This window comes from Coccinella septempunctata, chromosome 4, assembly GCF_907165205.1.
Source record: "Coccinella septempunctata chromosome 4, icCocSept1.1, whole genome shotgun sequence".
Classification (NCBI taxonomy): domain Eukaryota; kingdom Metazoa; phylum Arthropoda; class Insecta; order Coleoptera; family Coccinellidae; genus Coccinella; species Coccinella septempunctata.
Window position 1 is genome coordinate 35,129,070 of NC_058192.1, and position 14,644 is coordinate 35,143,713.

The window sequence follows — 14,644 nt, forward strand, 5'->3', positions numbered from 1 at the left end:
CGCGCCTAAGAGGCAATGAATACAATAATAAGGATAAATTCAGATGCATACCACCCGCTGATATGAATATCAACAAGTGTTACGATCTGAATTGAACTAGCCAATTTGCCATCGTCAAGACCCCAAATGGAGTACGCCACATCGAAGAAAAGCAGATGCTGACTGTTGGGAACGAGTGAAAATCCGAGTTACCTATTGACAGTTGTCAATTAATAATTTCATATTGTATTTTTCAATCATTTTGAAATATATTATCAGCTTCAATAAGATAGTTTCCATACCTGAATATATGAAAAAGGCATCATAAAAGTGGCGACGAGGATACTGTGAATAATTATCATGTCGGAGCAATTCCAAAAAACAATAACAGAATTCATCAAAGCCCAACAAGTACAAGCGCAGCTTCAGCAGGATCAATTGATGAAGAATCAACAAGAATTTCTTTTACTTCTGTCTCAGAGTTTCAAGTCAAGTGAAACTTCACCAAAGTCTGCAGAAGTAAGTGAAGAATTTCGTATGGAAACTCTAGGCAATGGAATCACTGAATTCCACTATGATCCAGAAAACAACATTACTTTCGATGCATGGTACCGACGTTATGAGAGTTTGTTCATCGAGGATGCACAAAAACTCTCAGATCCAGCTAAAGTGAGACTTTTACTCAGGAAATTGGACACACAAGTTCATCAGCAATTCATCAATCTTATTTTGCCAAAAGAGCCTAAAGAAATCGATTTCAAAGATACAGTAGCTAAACTCAAAGAAATGTTCGGAAAGAAAACTTCAATTTTTAACACTCGTTATCAGTGTATGAAACTTACTAAAAATAGTGCGGAAGATTTCGTTGCATATGCTGCAAAAGTGAATAAGTTTTGTGAAGACTTTGACATCAGGAAAATAACAGCTGATCAATTCAAATGTCTTATTTTCGTGTGTGGGCTTGAGTCTGTTGACGATTCAGATGTGAGATCACGACTATTATCGAAAATTGATGGGAAAAACTCAGAATCTCTCAACCTTGAAGATTTAATTTCTGAATGTCAGCGTATAATCAATTTGAAGAAAGATACCGCAATGGTAGAACATGCCAACACATCAATGGTAAACGCAATTTCAAAAAAGAAATATTGGTCATCAAAGAAATCGTATGATGACAATAAGGAAGATAAAGTAGAATCGAATATTTCTTCAAGCAGAGATAGACCAAAATCAGCATGTTGGTATTGTGGTCAGATGCATTTTGCCAAGGATTGTACCTACCGGAATCACACATGTAAAAACTGCAACAAAGTTGGTCACAAGGAAGGGTTTTGTGGCAAGAATAAGAGGAGGAACTACAAGCAGAACAGCAATTACAGAAGCAACATAATATCTCAGGTGAATTCACTAACAGGACGCAAATATCTGCAATTAATGATCAATGGCGTAACGGTCAATCTGCAAATCGATACTGCCTCAGATATCACCATAATATCGGAGGAAACGTGGACCAAACTAGGAAAGCCTCAATGTTTCCCAACGAAAAATTTAGTCAAAAATGCAAGCGGTCAACAACTTCCTCTCATTTCAGAATTCAAATGCAACATAGCCTTTAACAATCAATCGTATTCAGGAAAATGCTATGTTAGTCCAGTGAAGAATCTCAATTTATTGGGAATCGATTGGATCACGATGTTTGGATTGTGGGACATTCCAATGAATTCTATTTGTAATGTGATGTCTGTGTCAAGAAAAGATATGTTATCCTCAATTCCGAATAGTAGTCCACAAAATGTTCAAGAATTACAGGAGAAATTTCCTGATATATTTGATGATAGACTTGGTCTTTGCAAAAAAATGAAGGTGGAATTGCATGTGTCGCGAGAAACTAAACCAGTTTTTCGTCCAAAACGACCAGTGGCTTACGCTGCACAGGCACAAATTGAAGATGAACTGAATCGACTTCAAGATCTTGGCATAATTTCTCCAGTTGATTATTCTGAATGGGCTGCACCTATTGTAGTAAAGAAAAAGGCAAATGGGAGTTTACGTATCTGTGGAGATTATTCGACAGGGTTGAATGATGCTCTTCAACCTCATCAATTCCCTCTTCCCACCTTGGATGATATTTTTTCGAAATTAGCCAATTCAAAAGTATTCAGCGTTATTGACTTGTCTGATGCATTTTTACAAGTTGAGGTCCAGGAAAATTCAAGAAAGTACCTCACAATCAATACTCATAAAGGCTTATTTTCTTACAATAGGCTTCCATTTGGAATCAAAGTAGCTCCAACATTGTTTCAGCAAATTATCGAAACGATGATATCAGGATTGGAAGGAACAGCAGCATATATTGATGACATCATCATTTCTGGAAAGAATATAGAAAACCATCAACGGAATTTGCTGAACGTTTTACAGAGAATTCGTGAATTCGGGTTTCATCTCAAGATTCAAAAATGTAAGTTCAATCTACCCGAAATCAAATATTTGGGAAATATTATCAATCAACACGGAATAAAGCCCGATCCTTCAAGGATTGAAGCAGTTATCCATATGCCCCCACCACACGATATATCCACACTACGTTCTTATCTAGGAGCAATTAATTATTACGGAAAATTTGTTAGGAATATGCACGAACTTCGAAAACCGTTCGACCAATTGTTGAAGAAAAATGTAAAATGGGAATGGAGTATTGATTGTCAGCAATCTTTCGACAAATTTAAGGAAATTTTACAATCGAATCTCCTATTGACTCACTACAACCCAGAACTTCCCATTGTAGTAGCAGCTGATGCCTCTAATAGTGGTATTGGCTCTTGCATATTCCATAAATTCCAAGATGGATCTATGAAAGCAATCTATCATGCCTCTAGATCGCTCACAGACACAGAAAAAAAGTACAGCCAGATAGAAAAAGAGGCTCTTGCACTAGTATTTGCAGCGAAAAAGTTCCATCGTATGATATATGGTCGCCGTGTGATTTTTCAAATTGATCACAAGCCATTACTTGCAATATTTGGCTCAAAAAAAGGCATTCCTGTGCATATAGCAAATCGGTTGCAACGGTATGCTCTTATTCTGAAAGCATACGATTTTGAAATAGAATATGTTAAAACAGAAAATTTTGGACACGCTGATATACTTTCAAGGCTAATCAACTTCGATGCAGTTCAAGATGAGGAATATATAATTTCTTCAATAAGAATTGAAGCAGAGGTCCTACAGGTTCTGAATATTGCCATTGATGCACTTCCAGTTACTCACAGGATGATTCAACAAGAAACTTCCAAATGCAGGAACCTTCAAAACATAATTGAATACGTACAAAAGGATACCTGGCCAAGAAATTTTGAATTGAATAAAGAACTCAAATCATTCTACGATAGAAGAAATAACCTTTCAGTCGTTGATGGATGTTTGATGTTCGCAGAACGCGTGGTAGTTCCAGAAATTTTCAAGCGTCGTATTCTGCACCGATTACATAAAGGTCATCCAGGACAAGAAAGAATGAAATCCCTTGCAAGGAGTTACGTTTACTGGAGAAATATTGATGAAGATATTCAAGATTTCGTCAGAAAATGTTCAAGTTGTGCTGAAGCGGCAAAATCTCCTCCGAGAATTCCATTTTCGCCATGGACTACACCGGAAGGACCCTGGCAACGACTTCATATAGATTTTGCAGGACCAATTAAAGGAGATTTCTTTATGATTGTTGTTGATGCTTATTCGAAATGGCCAGAAATAGTGAAACGAAAACTACGACAACTGCATTCATTATCAGAACATTAGAGGAAATTTTTGCAAGATTCGGAAATCCCCAAATTCTTGTTTCCGATAATGCAAGTCAATTTTGCAGTCAAAGTTTTCAAATATTTTGCAAACAAAATGGAATCGATCACATAAGGACAGCACCCTACCACCCGCAATCCAATGGTCAAGTGGAAAGGTTTGTCGATACTTTCAAACGAGCATTGAGAAAAATTGAAAGGGGTGGACAACCATTGGGACAACAGATTCAGACATTTTTAGCGACTTACCGAACTACTCCAAGCCGTTATACGCCAAATGGAACATCTCCAGCAGAAGTGCTCCTCGGTAGGAAAGTTAGAACAACTCTTGACCTATTGTTGCCATCTCGAGTAGGTCATCAAGATAACTACAATGATGCTATACCTTCCAAATCATTTGAAATTGGTGATATGATTTATTGCCAAGTTCATAGTAATAATAGTTACAAATGGAAACCTGGAAGAATCACCGACAAGATCGGGAATGTCATGTATGAAATATCACTTGAAAATTCCCAGAGAATTTTGAGAGTACATGCAAATCAGTTGAAGAAAAGATATGTTAAGTGTTCTGGTAACGAGAATGACATTCTGCCCCTCGAAATTCTGATGGAATCCTTTGAGATATCTAGGAACCAGGGAAAAAATGTGGCCACGACTTCATCAGCCGAATCAAGGGAACTACTTCAACCCGAGCCTATCCTTGAAGTTATCCCAGACCGCGTTGTACAAAATAGTCAACAAGAAATGGACATATCTGCAAAGCCTCGATGTGAAGTTAGACCAACTAGAACTAAACGAATTCCTCGTTACCTGAAAGATTTTGAACTCAGAAAGGGAGATGTTGGGAACGAGTGAAAATCCGAGTTACCTATTGACAGTTGTCAATTAATAATTTCATATTGTATTTTTCAATCATTTTGAAATATATTATCAGCTTCAATAAGATAGTTTCCATACCTGAATATATGAAAAAGGCATCATAAAACTGACCATGGTTTCGGTCTCATTTAACCTCTTCAGAGCAACATAGCCTTTTTCTCAGATGGAGAATGTTTGGAATTGATGGACCCTTATTCCATACTGGCAAGCGCTACTGAGTAATATCCAGTAACACTGCGACTACTAAGTACTATACAGTTACCCAGAGCGCCACCCAGTATGAAACAGTGTCCGATTCAATCCCCTCCGGATAGAAACCAAGACGAAGACAATAGCATATGTCCCATATTTTCCTTAATTCAGTACGCCGATTCGCTTTGCGAAAAACAGACGTGTGATGAATTGAAGGGTACAGGGAAACAACCATCGATGTCAATTTTCCTTATAGCTGAGAAAAACGCGTTTCCAACTTCGAAATCCGTTCATATTATTTGAAATATGACAAATTAAATACTATTGTTCTCGAAATGAACATAATTAATATTATTATACATAAAATGAGTGTATTACATGAAATAACTTGGAGATTTTTCTTTCCGTATATCGATCGACAACGTTAGTTCTTTCCCTGCACGGTAAATCTTCGGAAGCGATTTAACGTATGACTGAGCTAGTATCATGCCTGTTTTAATATACCATAATACACTACTTTTCATTTTGAATCGAATGGTATGTCTTACCCATTTTCGGACAAAAATTGACATCAATAGTTTTTTCCCTGTACCCTTCGATTGAGAAGTCTGGGAACACCTTCAGATCACGGCAGAAATGATGCCAGCGGTACAATAATAGGAATGATCGCGCCTAAGAGGCAATGAACACAATAATAAGGATAAATTCAGATGCATACCACCCGCTGATATGAATATCAAAAAGTGTTACGATCTGAATTGAACTAGCCAATTTGCCATCGTCAAGACCCCAAATGGAGTACGCCCCATCGAAGAAAAGCAGATGCTGACCATGGTTTCGGTTTCATTTGACCTCATCAGAGCAACATAATACGCTTGCCAGTATTGAATAAGGGTCCATCAATTCCAAACGTTCTCCATCGAAGAAAAAAGCTATGTTGCTCTTATGAGTTCAAATGAGACCGAAACCATAGTCAGCATCTGCTTTTCTTCGATGGGTCTTGACGATGGCCAATTGGCTAGTTCAAATCAGATCGTAACACTTGTTGATATTCATGTCAGCGGGTGGTATGCATCTGAATTTATCCTTATTATTGTATTCATTGCCTCTTAGGAGCGATCATTTCTATTACTGTACCGCTGATATCATTTCTGCCGTGTTCCCAGAATTCTCAATTCATCAGACGTCTGTTGTTCGCAAAGCGAATCGGCGTATTGAATTAGGGAAAATATGGGACATACGCTATTGTCTTCGTCTTGGGTTCTATCTGGAGGGGATTGAATCGGACACCGTTTCATACTGAGTGGCGCTCTGGGTAACTGTATAGTACTCAGTAGTCGCTGTGTTACTGGATATGATTCAGTAGCGCTTGCCAGTATTGAATGAGGGTCCAGCAATTCCAAACGTTCTTCATCGGAGAAAAAAGCTATGTTGCTCTGATGAGGTAAAATGAGAGCGAAACTATGGTCAGCATCTGCTTTTCTTCGATGGGGCGTACTCCATTTGGGGTCTTGACGATGGCAAATTGGCTAGTTCAATACAGATCGTAACATATGTTGATATTCAAACCGTGGGTGGTATGCATCTGAAATTATCCTTATTATAAAATATAATATGACTTGCCTGACTATATTCTGTTCGAGGAGACTATGGATTGCGCTGATGTGATGCTGGCCGCGGGGCTCAATGATGAGACGAATGTGGACGTGGTAATGTACGCAGATGATACCAATATCTTAAATAAGGCTCCCAAAGTGTCTGTGGTGGTTGAGCTAGCTCGGAAAAAATTCTCAACAGTCTCTGAATGGTGTCAAATTAACCAAATTACCCCAAATTTGAATAAAATGGAATGTGTGATGTTTGGAACCTCTCAAACAAAAACCGTCACGCCTGATACAATTGACCTGCAGGGACACTGTTCAAAACTTAGTCAGAGTACTAATTTTTTGGGAGTTATGATGGATCAACATCTAAACTGGTTTGACCATGTTGACAGACTGCAGAAAAAACTGAATTCGGTTCTCTACACCATTCGGGTACTGTCACAGCTGGCCAATTACGAGTTGCTAAGAACTGTATACTTTGCGAGTTTTCAATCTACGATGGGATATGGAATATTGGCGTGGAGGAACAGTTCGGCTATTGGAAGATTATTTGTTGTTCAAAAAAGAACATTAAGGGCCATGCTTCACTTATCCTCCAAAACAACCTGTCGAGGATTATTTAGAAAGGAAGGTATTCTCACAATATCTGCATTATATATCCACAGATGCCTAGTATTCGTACATAAGAACCAGATCTACTTTGAGAAATACCGTAATGTGAACATGACTAGGCGCGTTCATTCATTTCACCTTCCGAAATGCTCTCTCACACTGTCTCAAAAAAATGTAGAATATATGTGCCTCTCACTCTTCAATAAGCTTCCAAAAGAACTCCAGATTCTAACAGATACTAGTAAATTCAAGAGAGAAACTCGGAAACTCCTAACTGACTTGGAACCTTACAACATAGCAGAGTATTTCGGATGCAATTCTTATCTGGGTGTATGAGATCCTATTGGGGTATATTTTTTTGTCATTTCTTTTTTCTCATGTTTGACCTATTTTCTTTTCGTAATGTAATTCGATTATGAAAATAAATATTATTATTATTATTATTATTATTAATCTATAATCCTTGGTATGAAATCAGTTCATGACCCCTTGCATATATCTAATTATTCGCATTTTCAATATTTTTTTTCTCTAAATCTGTAGGTGTGCCACGAGATTTTATGAATTTCATTCAAATTGTATTTAGTGTAGTTTGAATTACCATAACAGGTTTATAAACTTTTCCATCTACAGGGTGATTTTCTATATGATTTCCGATAATATGAAAAAATAGAGTCCGATTCTAGAAACTGATAAACTGTTACATCTGCTGTATGGGGATTAGTGTAGTCCTTCCTCGTACCAAATTTCATGGGTTTGTGATCATTCTTTTGTCTACTAGAGCATTTTCAATATATGACCCGCCCTGTATAATCCAAACGAATGGTTGCAGACCCAGCACACGGGGTATTTCTGGAACCAGCTAAGTACCCCCTACCTTTGTGTGAAGTATGTACAGTTCAACAGGTTTCACCCTGTATAGATTTGCTATAAGAGGTCAAAAATGGTGGTGGCCAATTTTCACATGGCTCATAGCTGCAGCTGTTCAAAATACTTGGATGATCTACAAAATTCATCACCCTGAAACTACCCAGCTGAATTTCAGGACAGAAATCGATGTGTTGAAGCGAGTCATAGTGGTAGCTCTGTTCGCACCCAGTGTCGAAAATGCGACGATATACTACGCATAGACTACGCACTTCCATACAAGATAATGTATTATTTACTCAATAAAATTTATGTCTCCAAACTAGCTTTCATTTCAAACACCCTAAAGGACTAATGTTCAATATATGGAACGGCTACCATTTCGAAAATGGCGAACAACTGTACTCGAGAATTGATCTAGTGGTGCTCAAAGTATTATTCCAAATCTCATTTAGTTTCTGGTCAAGAAATTCAGTCCCTAATGGTTTAATATGAGTATTCTATATCTATAAGAGATATACACGTACCTGTATATGTACTGTGGTGTGTTTTTTGTATGTTGCATAGGTTGGCCCTTTGGTGTTAGTTAATCGTTATCCACTGTTTCGCATCTACCTCATTTCCTGAGTTTACTATAATATTTTCCTGGCCCTATTTGAATAAATGCGTAGACGGTATTATAATTACGACTTCGGAACATATGTAAATGAGAGGAAGGGCTATTGCGGTGCCAAATACATTTACGAAATGTTTCAATACATACGGGCTTCATGAGATGTGAGATATGGAAAACGGCGAGACTTCGTAGTACGATAGAAATCCAGGGTAGTATTCTATTGTTGTATAATAAGGCGAAATTCTGCTACAATGACTATGAATGCAAATGACGAAAAGAAAAGGTAATAAGGACTGAAGAGTGATAATGAAATGATAGATATAAGATACAATACATAGGTGTAATTCACTAAATTTATTGGTGAGGCACTGCTTCATCTGCCTCTTAGAACGAGTCGCCCCTTCAATATATTTTAGCTTACGTCGATCATTATCCCCTCTTTAGTCGAGAATGACATCAGGATGGTAATGGATACATTCCCTGATAAATTGAAAATGAATTGACGGACCCTTGAAGTTCGTTATAAAGCCTGCTATTCACGGTGGAGCCGAACGCATCCAACGCCAAGTTTGCACACGTTCAAAATTGAGGGACATACACTATCAAACCATCGATTCCGTCGAGTCCGAGCCGTTTACTTCATAAGTTCACTCGTATAACTGCCGTGTGTAAACATGAATCTTTACCGTGATTCGATCTTGATCAATAATATGAATGAGGAACTTGTGAACTTAGACAAACTGCAGTTTGTATTTATGTGAAGAAGAAGAAGAGGAACACGAAAACGTAGTGGCAGAAAGAATGCTTTGCCACTCGAAATGAATTAACGCATCTTGAGTTAGAACCTACTGACTGGCGTATCTACTCAGGTATAGATGAAGCAACATATCATATATTACTAGATATGGTGACAGCTATCATGAAAAATAATTGTAATAAAACCCACTCGAAAAAACTATCTAAAACAGAAATAATGTTGAGCGGACTGAATCTCTGGATTTCAGATTTGACTACATCTCACCTTGCTACACTAATATTTACCTACATATTATATTATTACGAGATGCTCCTCGTACTGGAACGCTGACGCCAGCTTCGTCTTCGCGGAAAGTGTTAGTGCGAGAAGAAAGTGATGACTCGGATTCTTCCAGAATCCAAGGTTTCCATGTGAAAAGAGACACATTCTAGTTAGTTCCATTTTAGAATTCATTCTGTTTGTAACTCCTTTCCGCTCTGTCCAATTATAAAGTCATTTAGTTTTTCAAAATTGTGATTTATAATTGAAAGAATAAAATTCTTTTTAAAAACAGAGTTTGCGGATCGAAAATCATAATTGGCGCTGCGAACAGGATTTCGCAACGGTTTTCGGTTTTTTCAAGAAACGAACTAACTGAAAATAGTTTCCACTAGTGAACACAAACTGTTCGAGGAACCCCGTTGAGTTTTAACTCTTAGTGCGAAATTCCAAACTTCACCAACCCACTTCGACCAGAAGGAAGGACGTTCCACCCTAGGATGCAAATCTTGGTGTAAGTCCTATTTTCCACCACATTTCCTATATCACCAGTATTCTTTATTTCGATGACAGACTCCTCTCATCAATTAGAGATAATTGCTGAAGAGCCAGAAATTTCAGAATCTTTGAATTCTCATAATATTCAAGAACGCTAACTTAGGAATAATCGATTTCGGCCGTATCCTATTAGAAATTTCAATAACGAAATGAATCAAAACTCTTCTAACACCCCAACACTCCCAACAGTAGCCGACCCTATGTCTAGACAAGACATCCAATTATTACTTAATTCTATTCCAGAATTTTCACCGGGTAAAAATTTATCAATTTTCATAAACGAGGTAGATAATTTAGTCTTACATTTACGTGGCAGACTAACAACCGATCTCGAATTTCGCTTGAATTTTTCGATCCGTTCGAAAATCTTAAATGAAGCACGAGACTTCATCTCTTTCCAAAATGCGACGGATTGGCCTTCGATCAGACGTGCTCTCCTTCAGAGATACGGAGATCAAAGGAACGAAGAACTATTAATTGCTGCGGTTTTACAATGCGTCCAAAAAAGACACGAAAATTATTTAGATTATTATTGCCGTATTTCAAAAACTCTGAGTGATCTCTTACAACACCTCTCTTTGAATATACAAGACCAAAATCTATTAACTTATAAAAAATGCGAAGCAGAGAAATTGTCACTAAAAACATTCCAAGCAGGATTACTCGAACCTTATAGATCCTATATAAGCAATTTCGAGTTGAAGAGCTTAGAAGAATGCATCAATAAATGTAAATTTTATGACAACAGGAAACAAGAATGGGAATATTCCGAATTTCTTCGTAAATCCCAAGAAACCAAGAAGCCTTTGGCACAACCTCATTTCAAACAGAATCAAAATTATAATGATCATTTACCTAATAACAGTTTCAATCAAAATTTACCAACAAGATTTTTCAATAACGCTTTCAATCAAAATTTACCAACAAGATTTTCCAATAGCAACTCTAATCAAAACTTACCAAACATTGTTTTTCCAAATAATCAACCTTTGAGAAATAATCAGAAATTTTTCATAAATCGAGAAGTTTTTGGTACTAAACCAGGGTCAAGTATCTATAAATCGAATCCAGAACCGACACCAATGTCAATTTCGACCAGAAATACAAAACCGACGCCTATGTCGATTTCTACCAGAAATTCGAAATTCCCAAAAAACAATTATTCAACGTACAATTCAAACCCGATGATGTAATCGATCATGAAGCTGAATCTTACGAACCCGAACATTCTGAAGAAAATGTTATGAATTTTTCCGAAGAAGATGAGAATTATTATTACGAAATGAATGAAAATTTTCAAGAAGCTCCTCCAGAAACCCCAGGAACTTAGATCTCAATTCCTTGAAAATAAAATCAAAACTTCCTTACATTTATCTTCCAAAAATAAATTTGAAAATTTTAATAGACTCGGGTGCCACAAATTCAGTCATTAATAGAAAACCAGCATTTGAGAAATTTTTCCAATTTTTGTTCAAAGAAAAATTCAGTGTGTCCGGATTAGGAAATACAATTAACGCTGATGATAACATCAATATTCCACTGTTTTACGAATTAGGAATCCTGGACAATATTCATTTACATGTTGTCGACAGGCATAAAAATTTCGATGCTTTATTAAGAACATCCGATTTGCAAAAATTAGGTGCAAAGATTGACTATCAAAACCACATTTTGGAAATGAAAAATTTGAAAATACCTTTTAACCTCGAGTACTCCACGAATAAACTTAAACCAAATAAAACTATAGCAAGAACATTTGTAAAAATTCCAGTATCCCTAGAAAATGGTGACGTTTTACTACCCGAAATTAATTTTAAAAAATTCTCAACACCAGAATGTATAGCACGAGCAAAAAATGGTATTTGCCTAATTCCTATTTCAGAATCAATTAACGGGAATTTAGAGATTAACTTTTCGGAAAGAATACCCGTGAAATCAATATCTGAAACAGAAATATGTGCTCCTCAAATTGAAAATTCTAAATTAAAACTTTCAAAAAATATTCGTACGCAACACATGAATTCTGAAGAAAAACGAGAAATTTTGAAACTTTGTAGTAAATTCAAAAATATTTTCTATAACGAAAACTGCGATCTCTCTTTTAGCAATACTGTCAAGCATAAAATAAGAACGAAAGATGAAGAACCCGTTCACGTTAAATCTTTCAGACACCCTCACAGCATGAAAAAGATTATTCAAGAACAAATTCAAAAACTTTTAGATGATAATATCATTCGTCCATCTATTTCACCCTACAGTGCTCCAGTTTGGATTGTAGACAAAAAGAAAGATGCTTCCGGCCAAAAGAAATATCGTATGGTCATTGATTATCGCCGTTTAAATGAAAAAACCATTGAGGATAAATATCCGCTCCCGCGAATAGAGGAAATTTTGGATAATTTAGGAAAAAGTTGCTATTTTTCGACACTCGATATGGCAAAAGCCTTTCACCAAATCGAAATGGACGAGGAATCAATAGAAAAAACTGCATTCACCGTGAATAATGGTCACTACGAATATCTTCGTATGCCCTACGGATTGAAAAATAGACCCAGTACATTTCAACGCGTAATGGACAATGTACTTAAAGAATATCTTCATAAGTTTTGTTTCGTTTACATGGATGACATTGTTGTATTTTCAAAATCGTTACAAGAACATATTTGCCACTTGAAATCAATTTTTGAAAAAATTAGAGAATTCAACCTCAAAATTGAACTTGACAAATGTGAATTTTTGAGTAAAAATGTCGAATTCTTAGGACACTTAATAACTCCTGACGGAATATCTCCGAATCCCTCTAAACTGAAAGCTGTTGAAAAGTACCCTATTCCACGCACAGTGAAGGAAATCAAATCATTTTTAGGATTAATAGGTTATTACAGACGATTCATTCAAAATTTTGCTCACATAGTTTCTCCCATGACCAAATGCCTTAAGAAAGGAGCGAAAATTAAAATTGATGATCTCGACTATGTAAATGCTTTTCAATTATGTAAAGAATTATTGACAAATGCTCCGATATTAGCTTATCCAGATTTTGAAAAAACATTTAAATTAACAACAGATGCTTCAAATGTTGCAATTGGAAGTGTATTATCACAAGACAACCGCCCAGTTGCCTATTATTCAAGAACCCTAAATTCAGCCGAAAAAAAGTATTCAACCATAGAAAAAGAACTCCTCTCAATTTTAGATTCAACAAAACATTTTCGACCATACCTCTACGGACAAAATTTCATAATAGAAACTGATCATAATCCCCTTGTTTGGCTTTATAAAATAAAAGAACCTAATTCCAGGCTCATAAGATGGAAATTGAAACTTGATGAATTTGATTTCAACATAATTCATAAAAACGGAAAAGAAAATAAAGTTGCGGATGCCCTATCGCGAATTGAAATCAATAACAGAGAAAATGAAGACTCTTTATTATCAGAAAATGACTTAAATATAGAAGTTTCCTCAATTTTACCTAATATTAATGATCTTCCGGTACTTAGTGATGAAGAACTTGAAAATATTTTGAACCCCCCAGACAATCGTCAAAATAACGATGATCCCAATCATCAACATGAAGCAAATAATAATGATTCTAATGCCACCATTCATTCAACTCAAGAAGACAATGGAAAAGTTATTCCAATCACGGAATCTTCTGTGAATATATATCCGAATAGAATTATTCTAAATATTGGCGAACAATACAATTTAAAATTCACAAAAAATTTTCAGAAAAATACTTACAACATAACAATAAGACAATTTCATGGAAAATGATTTTTCAACTTTTTTCAAAGAAATTTTTAGACCGAATGAATCTTACGGAATATTTTTCAGAGATAATAAATTACGACTCCCTTTCATCAGATTTTGCAAAGAATCCTTCAATTACTCCGTGAAACTTTATATAAGCAACACCCTTTTATTAGATGTACCTTGTGAAGAGAATCAAGTCGAAATCATTTCAGAATAGCATGATAAAAACCATAATGGTATTTCAGAAACATTTAATCAATTATCGAAAAAATACTATTGGCCAAAAATGAGGAATAAAATCACAGAAATCATAAATAAATGCGAATTATGCCTTAAATCAAAATACGAGAGAAACCCTTATAAATTGAAATTTTCAGGTCCCCTCCTAGCTAAGCGACCTTTCGAAGTAATCCACATTGATACATTTTCTTTTCAAAATTCGAAGTTTTTAACAATAATTGATTTATTTTCAAAATACGCGCAATCATACCTTTTAAAAGACGGCACTGCTTTAACAATTCTCAATAAATTACGTCATTATTTTTCACATCACAATATTCCACAAAAGATTGTTTGTGACGAAGGACGAGAATTTCAGAACAAGACTTTCACAGAGTATTGTAAATTGAACAAAATCAATCTACATTTTACAACAGTGAACAATCCGAGCTCAAATTCTCCAATTGAACGATTCCATTCAACAATTTTGGAAAAACTCAGAATTCTCAAATTGAAAAACCCAAATGAAAATCCAGCTAATCTCATG

The 14,644-nt window shown here is 36.0% G+C and overlaps 2 protein-coding genes across 7 annotated transcripts in view; both read left to right on the forward strand.

The window, feature by feature from the left end:
• Positions 1–14,644, forward strand: part of LOC123311813 (histone deacetylase complex subunit SAP130) — a 167,037-nt gene that overhangs the window by 106,078 nt on the left and 46,315 nt on the right. The window lies entirely within an intron of this gene.
• On the forward strand, positions 176–4,744 carry LOC123311823 (uncharacterized protein K02A2.6-like). The gene is made up of 2 exons (XM_044895932.1): positions 176–305; positions 4,174–4,744. The coding sequence occupies exon 2, from the start codon at positions 4,185–4,187 to the stop codon at positions 4,629–4,631; it is 447 nt and encodes a 148-aa protein (XP_044751867.1). The 5' UTR covers positions 176–305; positions 4,174–4,184; the 3' UTR covers positions 4,632–4,744.